This window comes from Mustela erminea, chromosome 11, assembly GCF_009829155.1.
Source record: "Mustela erminea isolate mMusErm1 chromosome 11, mMusErm1.Pri, whole genome shotgun sequence".
NCBI lineage: Eukaryota > Metazoa > Chordata > Mammalia > Carnivora > Mustelidae > Mustela > Mustela erminea.
In genome coordinates, this window is record NC_045624.1 from 42,013,532 (window position 1) to 42,038,045 (window position 24,514).

The 24,514-nt window shown below is 33.9% G+C and overlaps 1 protein-coding gene across 1 annotated transcript in view; it reads left to right on the forward strand.

Annotated features, from left to right (window-relative positions):
- DPY19L2 (dpy-19 like 2) overlaps positions 1-24,514 on the forward strand; it is a 99,409-nt gene that overhangs the window by 45,244 nt on the left and 29,651 nt on the right. Inside the window, exons 10-16 of the mRNA XM_032304163.1 lie at positions 54-131; positions 864-950; positions 5,135-5,194; positions 10,045-10,125; positions 17,835-17,936; positions 19,591-19,662; positions 22,141-22,187. Coding sequence (XP_032160054.1) covers positions 54-131; positions 864-950; positions 5,135-5,194; positions 10,045-10,125; positions 17,835-17,936; positions 19,591-19,662; positions 22,141-22,187 — 527 coding nt within the window. The remainder of the gene's footprint in view (positions 1-53; positions 132-863; positions 951-5,134; positions 5,195-10,044; positions 10,126-17,834; positions 17,937-19,590; positions 19,663-22,140; positions 22,188-24,514) is intronic.

Here is a 24,514-nt window from a genome sequence, read left to right on the forward strand (position 1 = left end):
GTGTTTGTTTTTTACTTTTTTTCATGGTTGCTTTTTTAATATTTTTATTTCAGATAGCTTCATTATTTCCTATGTATGTTGTGGGGTACATTGAGCCAAACAAATTTCAGAAGATCATTTATATGAACATGGTAACATTTTTAATATTCAAATGTCAAATATTAAAATAAGATTTCAGGATTTATAAAATATGGGGTACCTCTTTGCAAATAGTATTTAATTAATATATTTGGTATTGATATTATCCAGGATAGATTACATTATTATATATCTATACCTATAATATTCAGATCTATAACATTCAGATGTTTTATGTCCTGGTGAAACTTTTAAAAATGTTAATGTTTTATTTATTATTGTCACTACTTTTGAAATTGCTTTTTCTCCCAAGACCTGAGACTTTTGGCACTTTGCATTCATATCACACTGTAAATTTTGTTTTTGCATTTTTTAAAATCTCAGTTTCTAAACACATACATATATTTTAGATAAGAAAATAAAACAAAGCTTTGTTAGTTATGGAAATCCTCAAGTAGTCCCAACAAAAATAATATCAGAAAATTAATACTTATGACTAAGTCTTTCTTATTATATCACTCCATTATTGAATCAATAGAAGCTCTAGTGCTATTTTTCTGTTTTCTTTATATCAAATATCAGAGAAATAAGATTAAATTCTGTATATAATTTATGGTATTGAGAAACTTAGAACCTATCCATGTATTGAACTTCTATTATCATTTGTTAATATTATTTATACATATGAAGTTTGTATTAGAAATGACTATGCCTGTAGTCAAAGTATGCATTATGCTATATATCTAATAACAATAAAACAGATATTTCCTTTCTTCAATTGGCAGGTTTCAGTTCTCCTTTGTTTTGTATTGATGTTTGGAAATCCAATGTATTTATCTTCTTATTATTCTTCATCTTTGTTAATGACATTGGTAAGTGTTTGCTAAGCTCATGAAGATTTTTTTTTAACTGACATATAGTAGGTTTACTCATGTAATGTAAGTTTAGGAGAATAAATAGTACCCTTCCCTGATTATTATTTACTCACATGAAAAACTTTTTCCCAAATTATGCTTTTTCTCTCTCTCATTATTGATAAATGAATACAATATTAAGTTTATCTCTTTAAAGTAATGTCCAGGTAAATATTTTTTAAAAATCTTAAGGTAAAAAGACTTACTTTAAAACTATGCCATAATTTATAATAAAAATTAGTTATTTCCTTCTACATCACTTCAGTACATGATATAGTTACTGCAACGACGTTTACCATTTCCCAAAACATTTTTGGAACTCCTCTGAAATGCTTTCACAGACTATGGCACATCCTTTTGAATATCTTCATTGGCGGCAAATCTTCATCTTTCAAGGGTGGATTTAATTTTGGAAATGACCAAAACTTTGTGAACGAGGTAGGTGATTAGATCTTGGGTAATCTAGATCTTGATCAGAATATGGTGTGACAGTAATTAGACTGATTTTCTTGACCATAACTAAATTATCTCTGAAGGCAGTTTGGAAAAAGGAGTTTCAAACTGTTTTGAGCAATGGCAACGTGATTAGAATAATATATATATAGTCTAACAATATTTTATATAGAGTCTATAAAGTAACTCATGTGGCTTACTTCCAAGGGATAACGCTCATTTGAATATGTATTTGGAATGGTGATTCAGTAAAATTGTTTCATTACTTTATAGTCACACTTCTAATATTCATGAAACAGAACATGGAGTATTTTCCTCTACTAGAATGTTTCTGACATATGCTCTTTCTACAATGATCAGAAATTACATGAATCACAGTAATACCAAATTATGGCACTTTTTCATGTATGGTGCATTGACTGACTCTTGAGATTGTCCCTATATTTTAACATTTTGTTCCCCAAGCCTTTTTTTTCTTTGGCCTCATACCAAGTAATCTCTCCTTTTTCTTTTTCCTCAAAAACATTTTCAAAATTTTATCAAGCTTTGTTATCCTTAAAAAGTAGGGAACTTGGAATCATCTACCTCTTTTTATGAAAACACTTTATTTTGAAATGTAGCACACATCTAGGAAACTACATGAAACAAAAGATTTGTATACTTAGTACTATTACTAATAACTACTGATAAATCAACTGTTATTTGACAAACGTGCCATCAAGCTATATGAAATAAGAAAGAAAGACAAAATTTGTCCTTCCATTTGTGTCTTTAGTTTCTTTCAGCAATGTTTTGTAGTTCAGTGTATTAAGTCTTTTACACCTTTAGCTAAGTTTATTCTTAATATTTTATTCTTTTTCAAGCTATTGTAAGTGAGAGTGTTTTCTTAATTTCCTTTTCAGAGTGTTGTTAGTGGGTAGAAATGCAACATATTTTTGTATGTTGATTTTGTATCCTGCTACTTTTTAAAAGTTAATTCTAACAGTGTGTGTATATGATATTTAGTGTTTTCTTCATAGAAGATCACATCATCTGCAGAGAGAGATAATTTTACATCTTCCTTTATAATTTTTATACCTTTTATTCCTTTTTCTTGCTTTATTGCTGTAGCTAGGACTTCCAGTACTATATTGAATAAAAATCATTAAAGTTGGCATCCTTGCCTTTTTCCTCATCTTAGAGTAAAAGCTTACAGTTTTTCACCATTTAGTATGATGTTAGCCGTGGGATTTTCAAATATGACTCTTGTTATGTTAAGGTAATTTCCCTCTATTCCTAGTTTGTTGAGAGTTTTTATCATGATAGGATGTTGAATTTTATCAAACGTTTTCCTGCATCTATTGAGATGATCTTGTGATTTTAATCCCTCATTCTGGTATTGTAGGATGTTAGGTTAATTGATTTGCATATGTTGAACCATCCTACTTGCAAGATGAATCTCACTTAATCATGGTGTATGATCCTTTTAATGTGTGCTGTTAAATCTGGTTTGCTTGTATTTTGTTAAGAATTTTTGCATTTATGTTCACCAGGGATACTAGGCTGTAGGTTAATTTTCTTGTAGTCCTTGTCTGGCTTTGGTATCAGGGTCATGCTGGCCTCATGAAACATGTTTGGAAATGTTCTCTTCTACTAAGTTTTTTTGGAACAGTTCAAGAAGTGTTGGCACTATCTTTTCCATAAATGTCTGGTAGAGTTCACAAGCAAAGCCATCTGGTCTTCGTCTTCTCTTTTTTGGGAGTTTTTTGTTTTGTTTTTGTTTTTATTTAATCACCTTACTAGTTATAGGTGCTCAGAGTTTCTGTTTCTTTATGATTCTGTCTTGGTAAATTGTATACTTCTAGGAATGTATCTCTTCTATGTAATCCGATTTGTTAGCATCTAGTAGTCTTTTATAATCTATTTTATTTGGGTTTAGTTGTTTCAGATGGGAGAGTACGTGTAATTCCTGTTATATCAATTTGATCAGAAGCAGAAATTCCATCTTGATTGATTTTAATAATTTATTTTTGGGGTAAAATATTATATTCATAAGAATAAGAAATATACAAAAAGCTATATTCAGAAAATGTCACTCCCTCTTATTTCTTCTTACCCCATTCTCTCCACCTCTCTTTACACCTTGGTTGTACCTTTCTTGTAAGATCTAATTGGTTTTCTGGTTTGCCTATTTAGTTATTTTTTTTTCTTTTTTTGCACTAATAAATATTACATATTTTAAAAATTATGTCACCTCTTATTTACATGAAAAGTAGCATACTATATTCTGCACTTTGGTTTATTGGCCTGTTGTGGATATCATGTAACAATCTATCCTGGATATCATTCTATATAATTTCAAGAGTTCTTCTTCATTCCTTTTATAGTTTCATAGTACTGTACTATGGCTGTTCCATAGATAATTCAACTACTGTTCGATGTTTGGGCATGTAGGTTGTGCCTACATTTTGTATTTACAGTGTTAAAGTGTATAATCTGGTACATTTATATTTTCCTGTTGTTGGAACTTCAGGAATCCTGGCTCACCCTGAACTAACTAGATGATGCAAAATTCCAGTCAAAATCTATGTAATGCACAGGCCTAAGATTTCAGTTTCTTATAGGACTTTTTTTTTTCCTTCCCAAACTTGAGAATAAACAACTACTGTATCACCTTGTAGCAATGGTAGGACACTCCTATTAATTGAGTGTCTGTCAGTTTGGGCTGCTGTAGTAAAAATATTACAGACTGGATAACTTACACAGAAATTTATTTTTCATATTTTTCATGGAAGTCCATGATCAGGGTGCCAGTCAATTTGGTTCTTGGTGAGGGCCCTTTCCTTGATTTGCAGACAGATACCTTTACCATATCCTTACATAGTGGAGAGACATCTCTCCCATATTTCTTCTTATAATAGCACTAGTCCCCTTCATGAGGGCTCCACCCTCATGGTCTAATTACCTCCCAAAGGTTTCACCTTCCCATATGTCACATTGAGGATTAGAGTTTCAACACATATGTTTGGTGTAGAACATAAACATTTAGTTGATAGCACCTCAGATGGACTGAGGGTATAGTTTTTGAGGGCCCCAGCTTATGCCTGTCTCAAGTCCACATTCTTACCTTCCATAGACCCAAGCCCTTTTCTACTTTTGGTGCAAGTCCATAGTGAAAACTTTATTCTGCTATCCTCCTTTAAGACTACCCTATATTCTCTCCTAATTGTTTCAGTTTTTTAAAGTCATCTGCTTTTCTCTGGCACCTGGAAAATTCATTTTCTTTCTTACATGTTCACTTAGACATATTTTAAGCATTTTAAAATATTTTATTTAGGAATTCAGAGAGGAAGGGTTTTTATGTTAACTTAGACAACTAATTTTGCTGCATGACGTATATATACTCTTGCATGGACACACCTCCTACATACCATCTATACCCTGAGAAGATTGGCTTGCACAAGACATCTCAAGTAACTCAGTGAGGAATTAACTTGACCCTAAAAGCAACTTTTTGGCACACAAAGCATTTAGCTCTCACTACAAGGAAATTTTCCAGGTCCAAATTTTGAAAAATCAAGAATTAAGAAGGAAAATGGGTGGTGATAGCCAAGATGGAAGTGGGTCAACTGTGTACTTTTTGAAATGTATCATTCATATAAAATGTCAATTTTATTTAATTGTTTCATTTTATATCATGTGAATTTTAGGTGATAATTCTAAAGAGAAATAAAATTCAAAGATTGGGAGTGTCTGAACTCAACTTTTGGGTAAGAGTCAATAGTTTCAACCATATCTTCAAACTCTGTATTTCTATAGACTGACTATAGACAATATACCTTAAAAATTGAATGACTTATGGTCAATACCTACTCGCATAGAGAGAGAAATAGCTCATAGCAACATCTACAAGTCATTATCAAGAAATGAGTTCATTTATTTCAGCACTATGCTCACACCTCTCTTTACTTTTTATCTTGCTATACCCTTACTGCCTTGCTTTCTAAATTTTGAGTTTCTCTCTTTAGATTTACTAATCTTCTCTTCAAAATAACTCAGTCTGTAGTCCTGATCCCACTTTCCCTTTTCTTTTTCCTCTGCATCTGTCATCTGTCTGTTCTTCTGCTTCCTACTTTAGACTATTATTTTTGTCCCTATATCATTTTCCCTACAGTCTCCCAGCCCCTTTTTATTTCAACTCAGCTACTACCTAATCTCTTTTACTTTTTCCTAAATATGCAAATGGATGGCCCATGTTACCTCTATATTTGTGTGTCTTGTTCCCAAATAAAATAAGTATATTATCAGGTAGGCATTGCAATTACTAATTCTTGTAATATTGGACAGATGAGATTCCTTTTTTTCTCTTGGTCTTTAATGTAGATGTATATATATTAAAAAATAAAACCTATATTAAAGATTTATGTAATTCATATGATATATTAATAAGGTAAAACTGGAGAAGTTATGGTAAGATCAGGTAGATTCCTAATCAGAATGCAAAAGAACAAAATGGACAGTTGCCAGTTACTGTTGGAGGCTTTCTCCCATCCCTAATGATGAAAATGTAGGGATATTTGTGCGGTTGAATTATTAGATTATTTTTACTTCAGAAAAATTAATGATTTTAAAAGATTAAACCAGGAAATCAATGGAACATTCAAATATTTAATAACTGAACTCAAAAGAAAATAAAAATTTCCATTACAAACTATTGAAAAATGACAGTACAAAGACATTTAGGGAATTGTGTCAAAGCTGTACTAAGAAGAAAATTTATTGTCTTAAGTATTTACAGTTTAGACTGGAAAGAGTAAAAAAAATATGCTTTCAACTCAAGAATTTCATAGGAACAAAATTCTAAGGAGAAAAAAGATGAGATATAATTAATGTTCAGCTTACCTTTATATTTTGAAGTTGACATAATTGATATTATCAGTCTTTTGCAAAAGGAAGAAACAAGGGGCACCTAAGTGGCTCAGTGGGTTGAGCCTCTGCCTTCGGCTTGGGTCATGGTCCCAGGGTCCTGGGATCAAACCCCGCATGGGACTCTCTGCTGAGAGGGGAACCTGCTTCCCCCTCACTCTCTCTGCCTGCCCCTCTGCCTACTTGTGATCCCTCTCTCTGTCAAATAAATAAAAAAAGTCTTAAAAAAAAAAAAGAAACAAATCACGTTAGTCATCTAGACAATACAAAGGATATTGTGGCTTTTTATGCCTTTTTTTTTTTCATAAAAGAATGGTAAAGCAAAGAAGTTTTGTGAACTGACACTTTTTTTTGCAACCTCCTCCCCCAAATCTCTGTTAGTCCCGAATAATTCTTTCATGCCTGTGGAATAAAAATTATATTGTATATCTTACTCTGTATGGTATTTAGAAACCAAAGATCTGAGTGCTGAGTATCCTCATTGCTACCGCTCTGACCTTGCTGATAGACAGATAGACAGATAGATGCATATACACACATACATCTAAATATTCATATCATTGAAATTCCACAAGGAGAGGTAAAAGAGAGTGGGACTGAAAACATTTTGAATAAGTAAAGGCTGAAGACTTTCCAATTTGATAAAAGACATAAATCTACAGAGTCAAGAAACTCAGTGAATCCCAAGTAGGATAAACCCAACAAAATCCACGCAAAGGCACATCATAATTAAATTTCTGAAAATTAAAGACAAATCTTAAAATTAGGCAGAGAGAAACAATGTGTTACCTATCAGGCAAAACAGATTTGTATTACAGTAACCTCATCTGAAACTATGGAGCCAGAATGAGGTGGCATAATGTTTGTCAAATGCTGAAAGAATTGTCATCCACAAATGACACATCCAGTGAAAGTGTCTTTTTTTAGGAGTGTAGGGGAAATAAAAGATATTCTCAGATGAAAGAAAACTAAGAAAATTTGTTCTGTTACAGCTTTATGTATTATTTGCCCATGACCTGGCTTGTATTGAAAAGGTATATCTAAATCTTTAGGTATTAGTGTGTTTCTATTTCTCCTTGTATGTCTTTATAAAGACTGTTTTGCAATGGATAAATGTTCATACACATTTTCTTTATGAAGTGTCTTTTAATGTCAAAATATGTTTTATATCTAATGCTTGTTGGTGTGAACTTTAGTGATGACAGAATTATAAACTATGATTCCTTATTTGCTTTGGTTGCTCTTGTCTTTGTCACCTCTTTGAATCTGTTTCTGTACCTCTTTGTACAGCACAGGGAGAGTCTTGCTTTGTGAGAATTTAAAGATTTTTATTAATGTCATAAATGTTACATATATTTTTATTGTATTTACTATTTCTCTCCATATTTCATTCCATGGTACTCTTCAATTTTTAACTTTCTTTATACATTCAGGAAGATTATTTCCTCAGTTATTGCATGCTTGAAACTAGTTTTCCATAATCTTTATACCTGAATGATAGTTGTGTTAGATATAAAGTTCCTGGTTTCCACTTTCTCGAGTGTCTTGAAAATGCTTCTACACCGTTGATGTGCTTTTATGTTTCTTTTAACATATATGATGCAAAGTAAATTCTCTTGCCCTTCTAAGTTATGTGGACTTTGTGACTACAAGTGTTAAGGAATTTTTCTTCATTTTTAAATTTTACTAGGCAATACCTTGAGGTAGTTTACCATACTGATCAATTTCCGTAGTACATGGTGGGTCCTTTCCAAATGTAAATTCAGGTCTTTTATGTCTAAGAAGTTTTCTTGGATTGTAGCTTTTCTTTTTCAGGTATTCTAATTATAAATACATTGCCTGTCCTCTGTTTCTGCCACTTTCTCTGATTCTTTTACTACCTTCTTTAATCTCATTTTTATTCCTCTGGGGTTTCTGTCCTCAGTGCTCTTTTTGAATTTTTATTTGGATCTCTTCTCCTTTATTACCTTGATATTGCCTTCATTTTTCAATGGTTTTCTCTTCTTCTTTTTTTCTTTTTTTAAAGATTTTATTTATTTATTTGACAGACAGAGATCACAAGTAGGCAGAGAGGCAGGCAGAGAGAGAGGAGGAAGCAGGCTCCCTGCTGAGCAGAGAGCACCATGCAGGGCTCGATCCCAGGACCCTGGGATCATGACCTGAGCCGAAGGCAGAGGCTTTAACCAACTGAGCCACCCAGGTGCCCCGTTTTCTCCTCCTCTTCCATTTATTTTCTATATTTAGTTAAGTATTCTCAATTTTGGGGGGGTGGTGTCCATTTCTGTCCTTAGTTTTCAAATTTTTTGTTCTTTTTTTTTTTTTAACCTCTCTGAATGCTTATTTGAGCTTATGTAATTCAACATTTAATTCTGCATTGTAGATTTTTTTCTGCTTTGTGAGATTTTAATTTATTGGAGCAAAGATCATAAACTGATATGCTTGACTCATTTTTTTAACTTCTTTTTTTTAATTTTTAATTTATTTTCGGCATAACAGTATTCATTATTTTTTCACCACACCCAGTTTTTTTTAACTTCTTAAAGAAGCTATATTATAGCTATTATGGACCTCTTTGACCTTATTATTTTGTGGTTAGAGCAGTTGTTTTCTAATCTAGGTGCAGCCTTTTTTGTTAATGTAACAAAATGTGGTTTTATCAATTAACAATAACTTCTTTCATTCATCTTTTAGTGACAGTAGTGATTGTCTTTTGTTTGATCCCCATTTATTTTTCTGGATAATTAATTCTCCCTTCTTGCTTATTTCCTTTTCCACACACTATCCTGGGGGGTTTCTCTCTTTTCTTTACCCTTCCTCTCTTTCCAGAAGTAATGCCTATACTGAATTTTATACTGAACACTTGAAGTCCCTGCTCTATAGCCCATTCTTCAGTCTTCTCACACATAAAGTGGACTTTTCTAAAGTTATTTCAGTTCAGTTTGGGACCCCACATTTCCCTCTTTCCTCTTCCATATGGTTTTGAGAGCCCTCATTCTCTACAAAGGCTTAGATCAGGACTTGAGTTTCAGCTTTGCTATATATGGTGTTTCTTTCTATTTACAGGTAATTTGAAGTTGTACTGTTACCTGTTTTTAATATTTGTGGTTGCATTGTTCTACTTGTTGGATAAGTGTGGAAGATTAGGATTTAGGCCACTATAATTTTCCTCAGGTTATCTAGAAGTCCATACTTCTAGAAATAAGCTCTTTCTAATCAAGGATAACTGAAAAACAAATAAAAAATAAAGAGAACCCCATGTAAGTTTCAGTTTCTGCTTCTCTCTTTAAAATAAAAGCTTAAGTTTTCAAATTTTCCTTTCTTGAAGAGGGATATATTTCCAAAAGATTGATAGAAGAATTTTTTAATAATTTAATCCTATTTTTTGAAAAAAGAACTTTCAGCTAGGAAATAATATTTGGAAACATGCATATAGCTCTTTTTTTCACAGAAATTGAAAAGAAATAACTTTAAAAATATTCCTTTAGAATTTGTAGAACTCTAGGGTTGTTACATATTTTATAACAGTATCATCTCTTCTAGTTCTTTGCCTTTGTAAACAGAATTTTCTATCTTTCTTTAGACTTCATCATTAATATTCTTTACATGAATAAAATTTTCCTGTAACATTTGTTGATATAATTAAATATTTTAACTGGGTCATTTTTAATTTTTGTATTATAATTTTATTTTCTAGCTGATTCAAGGTTGTGCTTGGTTGTGTGGAACAATTATTTTGAAATTTCTGACATCTAAAATCTTAGGTGTTTCAGATCATGTAAGTACTTTCTAGTTAAAGCATAAAAATTCCTGCAAATATGTAAATAGATGAAAACTTTGAAACCATCTATTTTTACCTATTTATTTTATAGAGATTAGGTGCCTTCCTCAAAGACCTAGGGGTATTTATTGGCTGAGTCAGTAATAAAACCATGCAGTTCAATGATAAAACCACGCAGTTCAATGATCTTTTCAACCCACTAAGAAAAAACTGCTGACTTAGCTATCCAGGAAAAATATTAATAATATCTTAAGTAGTTATGTGTTTGTATTTCAGTTAAAATACAAATAAGGACATCTGGCTGGCTCACTCAGTAGAGTGTGCAACTCTTGTTGGGAAGGTGGGTTCAAGGCCCATGCTGGGTGTGTAAATTACTTTAAAATATTTTTAAAAAAATCATTTGTTTAAATTAATAAATTGTACATTTATTGGAAATGTTAACATATGAGAAGTCTGTACTCTGCTTTGAAATATAAAACTCTCACAATCGCAGTGTCATTTTATAGATGTGTAATTACAGACTGAAATTAAGATGTGACTTGATATTTTAAAAGTTTTCTTGTAATATAAAAGGAAAATGGGAAATGTTAAAAATTCTTTATTTTTTCAGCTTCTGGAAAATATATGGACCTATCCTTCATGTGTGGTGTGTGTTTTAAAGCTAGTGTCTTGTTTGCCTTTGTCAAACCAAAGCCCCTACTTAGCTAATCGGTTCAGGTGAAGAGATAACAGTGCAGGAATTTACTTTTGATTCTTGACATTTACCGTTTGGATATGAGTGTACATGAGTGTATCATACAGTAACATACTCTGGAATGCACTTCATCCAGTACTATCCAGTTAGGAACCTGTGTAATGCTGAAGTTTCTTCACCTTTAACCAGAGATTATGTTACTTACTCACTGAATGGTAAAGTGCTATCACTCTCCAAGAGAACTGAGCTTATGTGCATGTTGAGGTTAAATAAAATTTCAAAATGTAGGGATTTATTCATCATTTATTGCTATCTCTGCGTGATGATTCATTAGGTTTTTGTTGTTGTTGTTGCTGCTGCTGTTCTCTGGTATGTTTGACACATTTTCCTTTTTTCTTTCCCTTTCTATTCCTAACTTTTCATTCTGTAGGGGCTGTACATTTTATGATAAACTTTACTGAAGCCTCCTAAGTTATTTATTTATGTTGATTTGGTCTATGGTTTTCTTTTCTGCCTTGCTCCACATTGTCACCCAACTGATTACAGATCTTACACACACACTCACACCCCCACACACATACACACACATTCTTGGTACTCTCTCTCTCTTTTTTTTTTTATAGTCTTTTTTAAAAATTAACATATGATGTATTATTAGCCCCAGGGGTACAGGTCTATGAATCATCATGCATACACACTTCACAGCACTCACCATAGCACATACCCTCCCCAGTGTCCATACCCAACCACCCTCTCCATACTTCCCTCCCCACCAGCAACCCTTGGCTTGTTTTGTGAGATTAAGAGTTTCTTATGGTTTGTCTCCCTCTCGATCCCATCTTGTCTCATTTTTTCCCTCCCTATCTGCCAACCCCCACACTTTGCCTCTCAAATTCCTCATATCAGGGAGATCATCTGATAATTGTCTTTCTCTGACTGACTTATTTTGCTCAGCATAATACCCTCTGGGTCCATCCGCATCATTGCAAATGGCAAGACTTCATTTCTTTTGATGGCTGCAGAGTATTCCATTATATATATATATACCACATCTTCTTTATCCATTCATCTGTTGATGGACATCTAAATTCTTTCCATAGTTTGGCTATTGTCGACATTGCTGCTATAAACATTTGGGTGCACGTGCCCCTTTGGATCACTACATTTGTATCTTCAGGGTAAATATCCAGTAGTGCGATTGCTGAGTCATAGGGTAGCTCTATTTTCAACTTTTTGAGGAGCCTCCATGCTGTTTTCCAGAGTGGCTGTACCAGCTTGCATTCCCATCAACAGTGTAGGAGGGTTCCCCTTTCTCTGTATCCTCTCCAGCATCTGTCATTGCCTGACTTGTTAATTTTAGCCATTCTGACTGGTGTGAGGGGGTATCTCATTGTGGTTTTGATTTGTATTTCCCTGATACCAAGTGACATGGAGCACTTTTTCATGCGTCTGTTGGCCATCTGGATATCTTCTTTGCAGAGATGTCTGTTCATGTTCTCTGCCCATTTCTGATTGGATTATTTGTTCTTTGGGTGTTGAGTCTGAAAAGCTCTTTATGGATTTTGGATACTAGCACTTTATTTGATACATTGTTTGCAAATATCTTCTCCCATTCTGTCAGTTGTCTTTTGGTTTTGTTGACTGTCTCCTTTGCTGTGCAAAAGCTTTTGATCTTGATGAAGTCCCAATAGTTCATTTTTGCCCTTGCTTCCTTTGCCTTTGGCGATGTTTCTAGGAAGATGTTGCTGCAGCTGAGGTCAAAGAGGTTACTGCCTGTGTTCTCCTCAAGGATTTTTATGGATTCCTTTCTCATATTGAGGTCCTTCATCCATTTTGAGTCTATTTTTGTGTGTGGTGTAAGGAAATGATCCAGTTTCATTTTTCTGCATGTGGCTGTCCAATTTTCCCAACACCATTTGTTGAAGAGACTATCTTTTTTCCACTGTATACTCTTTCCTGCTTTGTCAAAGATTAGTTAACCATAAAGTTGAGGGTCTGTTTCTGGGCTCTCTATTCTGTTCCATTGATCTATGTGTCTGTTTTTGTGCCAGTCCAATACTGTCTTGATGATGACAGCTTTGTAATAGAACTTAAAGTCTGAAATTGTGCTGCCACCAACTTTGGCTTTCTTTTTCAACATTCCTCTGGCTATATGAGGTCTTTTCTGGTTCCATATAAATTTTAGGATTATTTGTTCCATTTCTTTGAAAAAAATGGATGGGATTTTGATAGGGATTGCATTAAATGTGTAGATTGCTTTAGGTAGCATAGACATTTTCACAATATTTGGTCTTCCAATCCATGAGCATGGAACATTTTTCCATTTCTTTGTGTCTTTCTCAATTTCTTCCATGAGTACTTTATAGTTTTCTCATATAGATTCTTTGCCTCCTTGGTTAGGTTTATTCCTAGGTATCTTATGGCTTTGGGTGCAATTGTAAGTGGGATCAACTCCTTAATTTCTCTTTCTTCTGTCTTGTTGGTGTATAGAAATGCAGCTGATTTCTGTGCACTGATTTTATATTCTGACACTTTACTGAATTCCTGTATGAGTTCTAGCAGATTTGGAGTGGAGTCTTTTGGGTTTTTCACGTAAAGTATCATATCATCTGCAAAGAATCATAGTTTGACTTCTTCTTTGTCGATTTGGATGCCTTTGATTTCTTTTTGTCTGATTGCGGAGGCTAGGACTTCTAGCACTATGCTGAATAGCAGTAGTGATAATGGACATCCCTGCCGTGTTCCTGACCTTAGTGGAAAAGCTCTCAGTTTTTCTCCATTGAGAGTGATTTTTGCTGTGGGTTTTTCATAGATGGCTTTGATGGTATTTAGAAAGTACCCTCTGTCCCTACGTTTTGAAGAGTTTTGACCAAGAAAGGATGCTGTACTTTGTCAAATGCTTTTTCAGCTTCTATTGAGAGTATCATATGGTTCTTGTCCGTTCTTTTATTAATGTATTGTATCACACTGATTGATTTGTGGATGTTGAACCAACCTTGCAGCCCAGGAATAAATCCCACTTGGTTGTGGTGGATAATCCTTTTAATGTACTGTTGGATCCTATTGACTAGTATTTTGGTGAGAATTTTCACATCTTTATTCATCAAGGATATTGGTCTGTAATTCTCTTTTTTGATGGGGTCTTTGGTTTTGGGATCAAGGTAATGCGGGCCTCATAAAACGAGTTTGGAAGTTTTCCTTTCATATCTATTTTTTGGAAGAGTTTCAAGAGAATAGGTACTAATTCTTCTTTAAATTTGGTAGAATTCCCTGGGAAGCTGTCTGTCCCTGGGGTCTTGTTTGTTGGGAGATTTTTGATGACTGTTTCAATCTCCTTACTGGTTATGGGTCTGTTCAGGTTTTCTATTTCTTCCTGGTTCAGTTTTGTTAGTTTATACGTCTCTAGGAATGTATCCATTTCTTGCAGATTGTCAAATTTGCTGGTATATCATAGCTCATAATATGTTCTTATAATTGTTTTTATTTCTTTGGTGTTGGTTGTGTTCTCTCCTCTTTCATTCATGATTTTATTTATTTGGGTCCTTTCTCTTTTATTTTTAATAAACCTGGCCAGGGGCTTATCAATCTTATTAATTCTTTCAAGTAACCAGCTCCTAGTTTCATTGATTTGTTCCACTGTTTGGTTTTGTTTTGTTTTTTGGTTTCCATTTCATTGATTTCTGCTCTGATCTTTATTATCTCTCTTCTCCTGCTGGGTTTAGTCTTTCTTTGCTGTTCTCTCTCCAGCATCTTTAAGTGTAGGGTTAGGTTGTGTGTTTGAGACCTTTAATATTTTCCTCTCAGGACTGCCTTTGCTGTGTCACATAGATTTTGAATAGTTGTGTTTTTATTATCATTTGCTTCCATGAATTTTTTCAATTCTTCTTTAATTTCCTGGTTGACCCATACATTCTTTAGTAGGATGCTCTTTAGCCTCCATGTATTTGGGTTCTTTCCAAATTTCCTCGTTATTGAGTTCTAGCTTCAAAGCATTGTGTTCTGACAATACACGGGGAATGATCCCAGTCTTTTGGTACCAGTTGAGACCTGATTTATGATCCAGGATGTGACTTATTCTGGAGAAAGTTCCATGTGCACTAGAGAAGAATGTGTATTCTGTTGCTTTGAGATGGAATTTTCTGAATATATCTGTGATGTCCATCTGGTCCAGTGTGTCATTTAAGATCTTTATTTCCTTGGGGCGCCTGGGTGGCTCAGTGGGTTAGCCCTCTGCCTTCGGCTCGTGTCGTGGTCTCAGGGTCCTGGAATTGAGTCCCGTGTCGGGCTCTCTGCTCGGTGGAGAGCCTGCTTCCCTTCCTCTCTCTCTGCCTGCCTCTCTGTCTGCTTGTGATCTATGTTTGTCAAATAAACAAATAAAATCTTAAAAAAAAAAGATCTTTATTTCCTTGTTGATCTTTTGCTTGGATGATCTGTCCATTTCATTGAGGGGGGTGTTAATGTCCCCTACTATTATTGTATTATTATCAATGTGTGTCTTTGATTTTGTTATTAATTGGTTTATATAGTTGGCTGCTCCCATGTTAGGGGCATAGATATTTTAAATTGTTAGATCTTCTTGTTGGACAGACCCTTTGAGTATGATATAATGTCCTTCCTCATCTCTTATTGTAGTCTTTGGCTTCAAATCTAATTTATCTGATAAAAGGATTGCCACCCCAGCTTTCTTTTGATGTCCATTAGCATGATAAATTGTTTTCCACCCCCTCACTTTAAATCTGGAGGTGTCTTTGGGTCTAAAATGAGTTTCTTGTATACAGTATATTGATGGGTCTTGTTTTTTTATCCATTCTGATGCCCTATGTCTTTTGATGGGGGCAGTTAGCCTATTTACATTCAGGGTAACTATTGAAGGATATGAATTTAGTGCCATTGTATTGCCTGTAAGGTGACTGTTACTGTATATTGTCTCTGTTCTTTTCTGGTCTTCTACTTTCAGGCTCTCTTTACTTAGAGGACCCTTTTCAATATTTCCTGTAGAGCTGGTTTGGGGTTTACAAACTCTTTTAGTTTTTGTTTGTCTTGGAAGCTTTTTATCTCTCCTTCTATTTTGAATGATAACCAAGCTGGATATAGTATTTTTGGCTGCATGTTTTTCTCATTTAGTGCTCTGTATGTATCATGCCAGTTCTTTCTGGCCTGCCAGGTCTCTGTGGATAAGTCTTCTGCCAATCTAATATTTTTAACCTTGTATGTTACAGACTTCTTGTCCCGGACTGCTTTCAGGATTTTCTCTTTGTCACTAAGACTTATAAGTTTTACTATTAGATGATGGGGTATGGACCTATTTTTATTGATTTTGGGGAGAGTTCTCTGTGTGTCCTGGATTTTGATCCTTGTTCCCTTTGCCATATTAGGGAAATTCTCTACAGTAATTTGCTCCAATATACCTTCTGTCCCCCTCTCTCTTTCTTCTTCTTCTGGAATCCCAGTTATTCTAATATTGTTTCATCTTATGGTATCACTTATCTCTTGAATTCTGCCTTCATGGTCCAGTAGTTGTTTGGTTCTCTTCTGCTGAGCTTCTTTATTGTCTGTCATTTGGTCTTCTATATCACTAATTCTCTCTTCTGCCTCTTATCCTAGCAGTAAGAGCCTCCATTTTTTATTGCACCTATTAATAGCTTTTTTGATTTCAGCATGGTTAGATTTTAGTTCTTTTGTTTCTCCAGAAAGGGCTTTTACTTCTCCAGACAGGATTTCTCTAATATCTTCCATGCCTTTTTTGACCCCAGCTAACTAACACCTTGAGAATCATCATTCTGAACTCTAGATCTGATGCATTACCAGTGTCCGTATTGATTAGGTCCCTAGCCTTCAGTACTGCCCCTTGTTATTTTTTTTTGTGGTGAGTTTTTCCTCCTTGTCATTTTATCTTTCCGGAAGTGGTTGATTTTCTTTTTCTAGAATTGCTGCTCTTCTTCTCTTCGATCTCCTGTTGGGTTTGTAGGTGTTTGGAATGGTTTGATAACTATCTAGCTGAACTCTGGCAAACTGATGTCATCTCAGTCTGCTACTCCTCTGCCATCTTGACTCCTCCCCGCTTGACCCACACCCTTGGTACTCTTAAGTGAATTCCTGTATGTGACATTGTGAGACTTGAAATGAATGTGGTTTAGTTACATCATTATCAATCATCAGGCCTAGTTCAAATTAGAAAAGTCTGAATTATCCTTGCTACTCATAGTTAAGGGAAGCATGAATAAATGAAAACCCAGACAATTGTTACATTTGATATAAAATGTATTCTGTTCCTGCAGAATAATTTGAATTAAGGTTTACATTCCAGATATTTTCTTTCTTTCTTTTTTTTTTTTTTTGGCCTTGTGAGAATGCAGTAGAAAAATAATTGTCTCACTGACAGTAGGTAATAAATAATCAGTAGAAAATAGGAGTTCTACATTGAGTTTGGTTGGAGATGTTTATTTCAAAGGCCTTGGAGATTAACTAACTAAATCAAAGTAGTGTTTGTAGTTGCAGTTCTTATGATGAATAGCTCTTATGTTTAATGGCTTGAGTGTATGTCTGAAAAATTCAGCAAGCACCAAAAATTGTAACCAGTGTATGAGGCTTTGAGAAAATAGAAACACATATAAAATTTAATCATGATTTGTGATATGTAGTGAAAGGGTTAATGTGAGATAGTTTCCTTCTTAATAAAGCTGATTATAAAATCTCATGATTAACTGCATGGTGGTTTCTGCCCAATGAGTATTGGTCTTAACTCACTCTTTATATTATCATCTCTTTTTAATTTTTTCTGACCTCTATTCTTCTTTTCATTTCTTGTGATATTTCTCTTTGTTTTCAGTTTTCTTCATAATTCAGTGCATAGGAATGTATAGTTCACAGATTTTTAAAAAAATTTTCTTTGAGGGGCATCTGTGGACCTTGAATTATCTCCTTTGTAGACTTTACTAATAAAACAAATTAATTATTATTGACCATAATTCCTAGGGTAATTTTAATTTATTTTACTTTATTTTCTTCTCAGATTCGCTTGAGTGACCTTATAGCAGCCAGAATCCTAAGGTATACAGATTTTGATACCTTAATTTACACTTGTGCTCCTGAATTTGACTTCATGGAAAAAGCGGTATGAATATTTTTTTGATTTTTTTCCTTTTCTACAGGTATGATAGTTTTTTGTTCTTGAATTTTCCTTTTAGTCAGAAACTCACAATTTTTATCCAGAGACATCCAACTTTATCATTTTTTTATTATAACTTTTATTAGTCATATAGTAACTTCTATCTTAAAGAGTTATTGATGATGATTAAATGAGATAATCCAGGAAGAGTGCTGAACATACTATCTGATCCACAGTTCAATTGCTTTCATTTTTTTAATACATTTTCAATATAAATAATTTATATTTATACTATATATTATATTCTATATATTATATTCTATAATATATAAAAATATATTTATGTTATTTAACATATTTATGTTAAATATATTTGAATACTTTAATATAAATATATTTAAATATATTTAACATATATATATTTTTCATGTATTTTTTTAAAAGATTGTTTTAAATTTATTTATTTGAGAGAAGAGAGAGAGAGCCAGAGTTTGAGCAGGGGCCAGGTCAGAGGTAGAGGAAGAACCAGACTTCCAGTGAGCACAGAGCCCATTATAGGCTTGATCCCAGGACCCTGGGATCATGACTAGAGCTGAAGGCAGATGTTTAACTAACTTAACCACCCAGGTGCCCCATACCATTCAATTACTTTTAATAATCTAGGTCACCTGCTCAAATCCAAATTCTCTTTTGATTTTTAGAAACTTTAGTTTTATTTCACTTAACACTCCAAATATTATAAAAAATTTTTAACAAGATGCTGCCATGAAAGGTATACTACTAATCATACATTATTCTCTTTTTTATCCAACCAGTCATACATTCACTCAAAAACTATTATGAGTACTATTTATTTATCTGTGAGGCAGTTTGCTGTAGGACTGACTACAACGAGGAAAATGTCTTGGTGCCTGCCTTCAAGAAGTACTTAATTCAGTGACATGGTAAATCACTCAGACCACAATAATGGGTCATGAGAATTATTTAGCTGGTGATGTTATTTTATTGCTTCTCATTTTTACAGTTATTACATAGACTGGCTTTCTCCCTTGTTGGTTCTAGTTTCACCAATGAAAATAATGGAACTTTGCAGCTCAGGAAATGATAATGTAGGGTCTGGGGATTAGTAAACATAAAATTTAAGAATTAATTTTATGTAAATAAAAGAAAGATAAAACCAAAAGAAAGGAAAAAATAATAGACATAGCTTATTTTTGGCTTAATGTTTTTTACTGTTAAACTCTTTGGTACATTTGTATAATTTTTTATAATTTTCATTCTTGTAGTAGAAGATGAAGGTTGATAGATATATATATAATGTTAATGATAAAAACATTTTTACCTTTAAGGAATTTCACTGTGAGGGGCACCTGGGTGGCTCAGTGGTTAAGCAGCTGCCTTCGGCTCAGGTCATGATCCCAGGGTCCTGGGATCAAGTCCCCCATCACATCGGGCTCCCTGTTCAGCGGGAAGTCTGCTTCTCCCTCACTCATTCCCCCAACTTGGATTCCCCCTCATGCCGTGTCTCTCTCTGTCAAATGAATAAATATTAAAAAGAAAAAAGAAAAAAATTTCATTGTGATACTCAATTTGACAGATTTTTACTCATTTACTGTAAAATTTAATAAATGACTAGTTTGAATAATTTGCTTTATTTCAGACTCCCTTGAGATATACAAAGACATTATTGCTTCCAGTTGTTATGACGATTACTTATTTTATCTTTAAAAAGGTATTCCTAAAAAATTTTTTCATTTGCTTTTGGGTTCAAGATAAGGACTATAGTGGATTAATGTTAATAACTGGGAATTCCATTTTATTTTTAGGAGGAATCCATACCCCCCTTAAAAAATTTCTTATTCAGCTCTCTCTTTATTTAGTATTATATGGTTTTTAAAAAACTATTATATGAGTTTTTTAGAAAGCCTCATCAGAAAGGATATTCTTATTCTTCCAAAAGAAATCAGTTACCCACTATGTACCATGAACTACATTCACAGTGTTAGTCCACTGGGACAAATAAAACAGGTCTTCTCCTGTCTTGGAACTTACAGTCTTGGTGGGCTTCAAGCAAATAATCGCACAGTTTGAAAAATTAAAATTGTCGAAGGAGCTGTGAAAGGAAAACAACAGTTCAGTATCTTCTGAATATAAAGCACATTCAAGCAAGTCTTGATCCATTTTAAGACACGCACAGGAGAATTTTGTATAGAAATTCTTTAAAACATTGTGTATTCTACGTGTTTTCCCAGCAAAAGAAATATTACTATGATAAAAGAAATAATGTTCTAAAATACCTCTGGCAGATTTTCTTGGTCTGGGAGTGGTATATCTAAAATTCTAACTAAAGACACTGGGTTTTAGTTTTTAGCATTTTTGAACCATCTTTATATTGTTTAGAGGTTGTCTTAAGTCACTATTTATTTTATACCTTCAAGTAGATAGCAATAACATTTCTCTACTACTATACCGCCTGTGGTCCTGTTAAAACTGGTTTTCTTTATTTAAAGTCAAATTGCTTTTCCTCTCTCTATAGTTCCAGCTCCCACATTTCTCATTCCTGTGTTTTCACATAAAATGTGAACAATTTGAGTGAGAAAGGCATCTGCCTCTACATCTCTGTGGTTTCTCCCTTGACGCAGTTCCCTAGAGACCACTTGGAAAGAGGATAGGGGCAGTAAGAAGAAATGGGTAACTACACACCGTGTCCCTTTGGCTCTACCTAACTCTCCACTAGCCTATTTCTGTTACATCATGACAAATGGTGCTATTCTTTGAAGGCTCCACTTAGAGGAGCTAATGCAGGAATTAACTACTCAGTGGGGATATAGCTAACATGGGAGAAGATGACAGCTAGATCCACTATTACTATCTTTATAAAATTAAGGTCCATGATTCATAAACATAGTACTATCTCCCAAACACACCACAGCTCAGACCATGCATATGCATTAAAAGGCATTTCTGTGCCTTTGCTGCATGTGCACACACACGTGTGTGCAGACATGTCCCCGTCCCTGTACCCATTAAAGTGTAACACTTTTCTGTCTCCATATAAACCCTTCCTTTTTATTTGTCCCATTGTGGCTTATTTTTTTTTTCCTCAAGAATACTTCTGATGTTCATTTACTTTTTCACTTGTATGAAATAGCTTCTGGGAAGAAAGAAGGAAAGCAACTATCATATGATTTTTCTGTGAAACTACTGAATTTTAAACTCCTATGAGTGCATATGTTCTATTAACTAAACCCCTAAATAGGCTTTTTGCTTGCCTAAGTGACCAGAATCTCACTCGTGTCACTTGAAACATTCATCCACATATTATGCACAGTGTAAAACTTGAAGTTCCCCATAATTTTTTTTTTTTTTTTACTATACCTTTAAGTTGCTTAGGATGCAGCTAAAAACTCTTTGGCCCAGTCAAGCCCCCACATTCACCTTCACTCCTCCCTTCCTCCCTCACCATCAAGTGGTACATTGTGGTAAGCGCACTTTGGCCTTCTGTTGTGGTTATTTCCGCAGGAGCTAGATCAGGGAAGAAGATATGCCACAGCTAATTTTATAAGAATCAGAAGTTTACTGAAGCAGAATATAAACTGCATGGGTGGGAGGAGGTGGGTGGGTGGGGCAAGGGAGGGTTGGGGGAAGGAGAGAGAGAGTCCTGCTTTGCTTGGAAGATTAAGATAAAATAGTCTCAAAGTACAGCTGCTGCCTCGGTGGAAACCAATTCCCCACTTGCAGCCCACTTCCCCCCCAGTAAAATATAAACTCTAATAAGGAGCTGTCCACGTGTACGAGCTTAGAATTTTAGAGTTGAAATGGACCTTAAAGATTTACCCCAATGCCGTTTTCTTTCTTTCTTTCTTCCTTCCTTCCTTCCTTCCTTTCTTTCTCTTTCTTTCTTTCTTTCTTTCTTTCTTTCTTTCTTTCTTTCTTTCTTTCTTTCTTTCTTTTTCTTTCTTTCTTTCTTTCTCTTTCTTTCTTTCTTTTTCTTTCTTTCTTTCTCTTTTCTTCTTTCTTTCTTTTTTATAAAAGAATTTAGAACTTCATGAAAATATTTGCCTGAGGCAGAGGTGGGATTAAAGTGCTCCTGATGACTCACTTTAACAATAAAGACACGTCTTTCTAGAGAGGGTATTTATGTTTATAAATCAGAGCATTTTAAATGTCACATAATTCCTTACAAAACCTTAATTTATTCTATTCACAGGCTTATCGTGATGTTTTATGTGTCTTATCTGCAAATACTTATCTAAGGTAATTATATCATAATTGTTTTTAAATCATACTGTATTCAGTTATTAAATAACTACTGTAATATCAAATGAATGTATATTAAACCAGTTTGATTAAGAAAGGAGACATGAACCAATCTTAGATGTTCTCTTTAAAAAATATATATTATTTTTAGACATCTCTTTTATGTGTTTGGACTTGTTTTGGAGATATTTCTATTTTAATTAATTCAAAGTTTTAATCAATTTAGTTTAATTTTAATATATGACTAGAATTTCAAGTCCATAAACAGAAGTAAGCTAAAGTTTTGTTTTAGCAATTCTTGTTTAACTTTCAGAGAAAACATAATTATTTGTTTCTCTGCGTATTCATGAAGTAGTTTTTCTGCATTTATTGTTAAAACCATTTGCTGTATCACATTTTTTTTTTTGGTGGTTTAAGTGAAGTCACTAACTTCACTGGCATAAATATATGTGAGAAAAATATAACTCAAATCACACATTGCTACAGGACATGTTGAGATTGTGGAGAAAACCTCCTTATGAGGAAAATCTTAAATTACATTTTATACTTGCAGATATATGATTAAATTTGATGTATTAATGAAATTTATTTTTTAGGACAGTTTCAGATTTACGGAATAGTTGTGAAGATAGTACAGAGAGATTCCATCAGTCCTGTACTCCATGCTTATATTTTCAGTAAACAGTTTTGTATGGTGATCGGAAGGGCTTAATAGAACTTTATGGTTGAAATAGTTTAATCTTATTTGTCAAAATCCAAATCAAAGGGCTTAATAGACCTACTCTCCTTTCTCTGGTCTGAGGGACCTCAGAGCAGTATGCCGTAACATTGTAAAAAGAGTGTTTTTAGAGCTCTGAGAACTATTCACATAAGGAATGCATGATGGCATCTGGGATATTAATTGAATAATAGAAGATTGAGAGTTACATGACAGCTGTCTTCAAGTATTTGAGAGGGTGCAGTGTAGAAGAAGACAGACTCAAGGGGACCAAAGGGAGAAGATATCTAGCTCAAAATAAGGAGGTGATTTACATTCCTGGAAGTGACAGGCTTGTGTGTGTGGTGGGAGAGGGATGTAGAGGAGTTTTTAAATTACAAAATAATACATGCATACAGTAAGACATACAGATGAAATATTTCAAGAAAAGAGGGAGTGTTTCTTTCCCTTGGATCTACTCCTCACTGGTGCTGATTGCAAATGGTTTTGTATGTATCATTCTAGAAAACATTTCCAAAAACAGTGTTTTTATAAAAAAAATAGAATCAGTATTATTACGTAACTTTTATTTTTACTTAATAGTGTATCTTGGGTGTCTGCCTATATCTTCTTCATACTTTTTAGTGGTCTCCACATTTTATTGTTTGTCATCATGAATGATTACCAAGTACTTAACCACTCCCACATCAGTGGCGTTAAGATTCTATTTATCTTGGGGCGCCTGGGTGGCTCAGTGGGTTAAGCCTCTGCTTTCGGCTTGGGTCATGATCTCAGGGTCCTGAGATTGAGCCCCACATCGGGCTCTTTGCTCAGCGGGGAGCCTGCTTCCCCCTTTCTCTCTGCCTGCCTCGCTGCCTGCTTATGATCTCTCTCTCTCTCTGACAAATAAATAAATCTTTAAAAAAAAGATTCTATTTATCTTTTTGTCATAACAACCAGTGCTAAGAGTAAGAACATATCTGTATGTATTCTTTGCATACGTATTTTAGTATTTAGGATATTGAAATAAGACTGCTAGATCATAATGTATGAATATTTATAATTCGATAAATACTGAAAACTAATGCTGAAAGTGTCCATTTCCTTGAATCTCTATAAACACCAGTATTATCAAACATTTAACTTTTTTTTCTGAAAGATTAAAAAAAAAGGAACTCATTTTACCAGTCTTCCCTAGTAAAGTTTCACATCTTTCAAATGTGCGTGGCATATTTACGTTTCTTGACCACTTGAAAATTGATGTATAGGATATTTTATATTATAGACAGTAACCTTTTGCCTGTTACATGTATATAACATTTCTTCTAGGATATTAGTTTATAATTTATTAATGGTTTTTGCCTTATAGAAGTTTAAGATTTCTTTACAGTCACTCCTATACATTTTCTGGGGTAATTTATTGCTTAGAAACACCCACATCAAAATCATTAAATTATTTCCAAATATTTTCTTTCATAATTTTCTTTTTTTGCCAAATACATATGCATATATTTAAAGCATACAACACAATGATTATATGTACATTATGAAATGATTACCACAATTAAGTTAATAACACATCTAACACATCCATCACCTCACAGTTACCTTTCTGTGTGTGAGAACG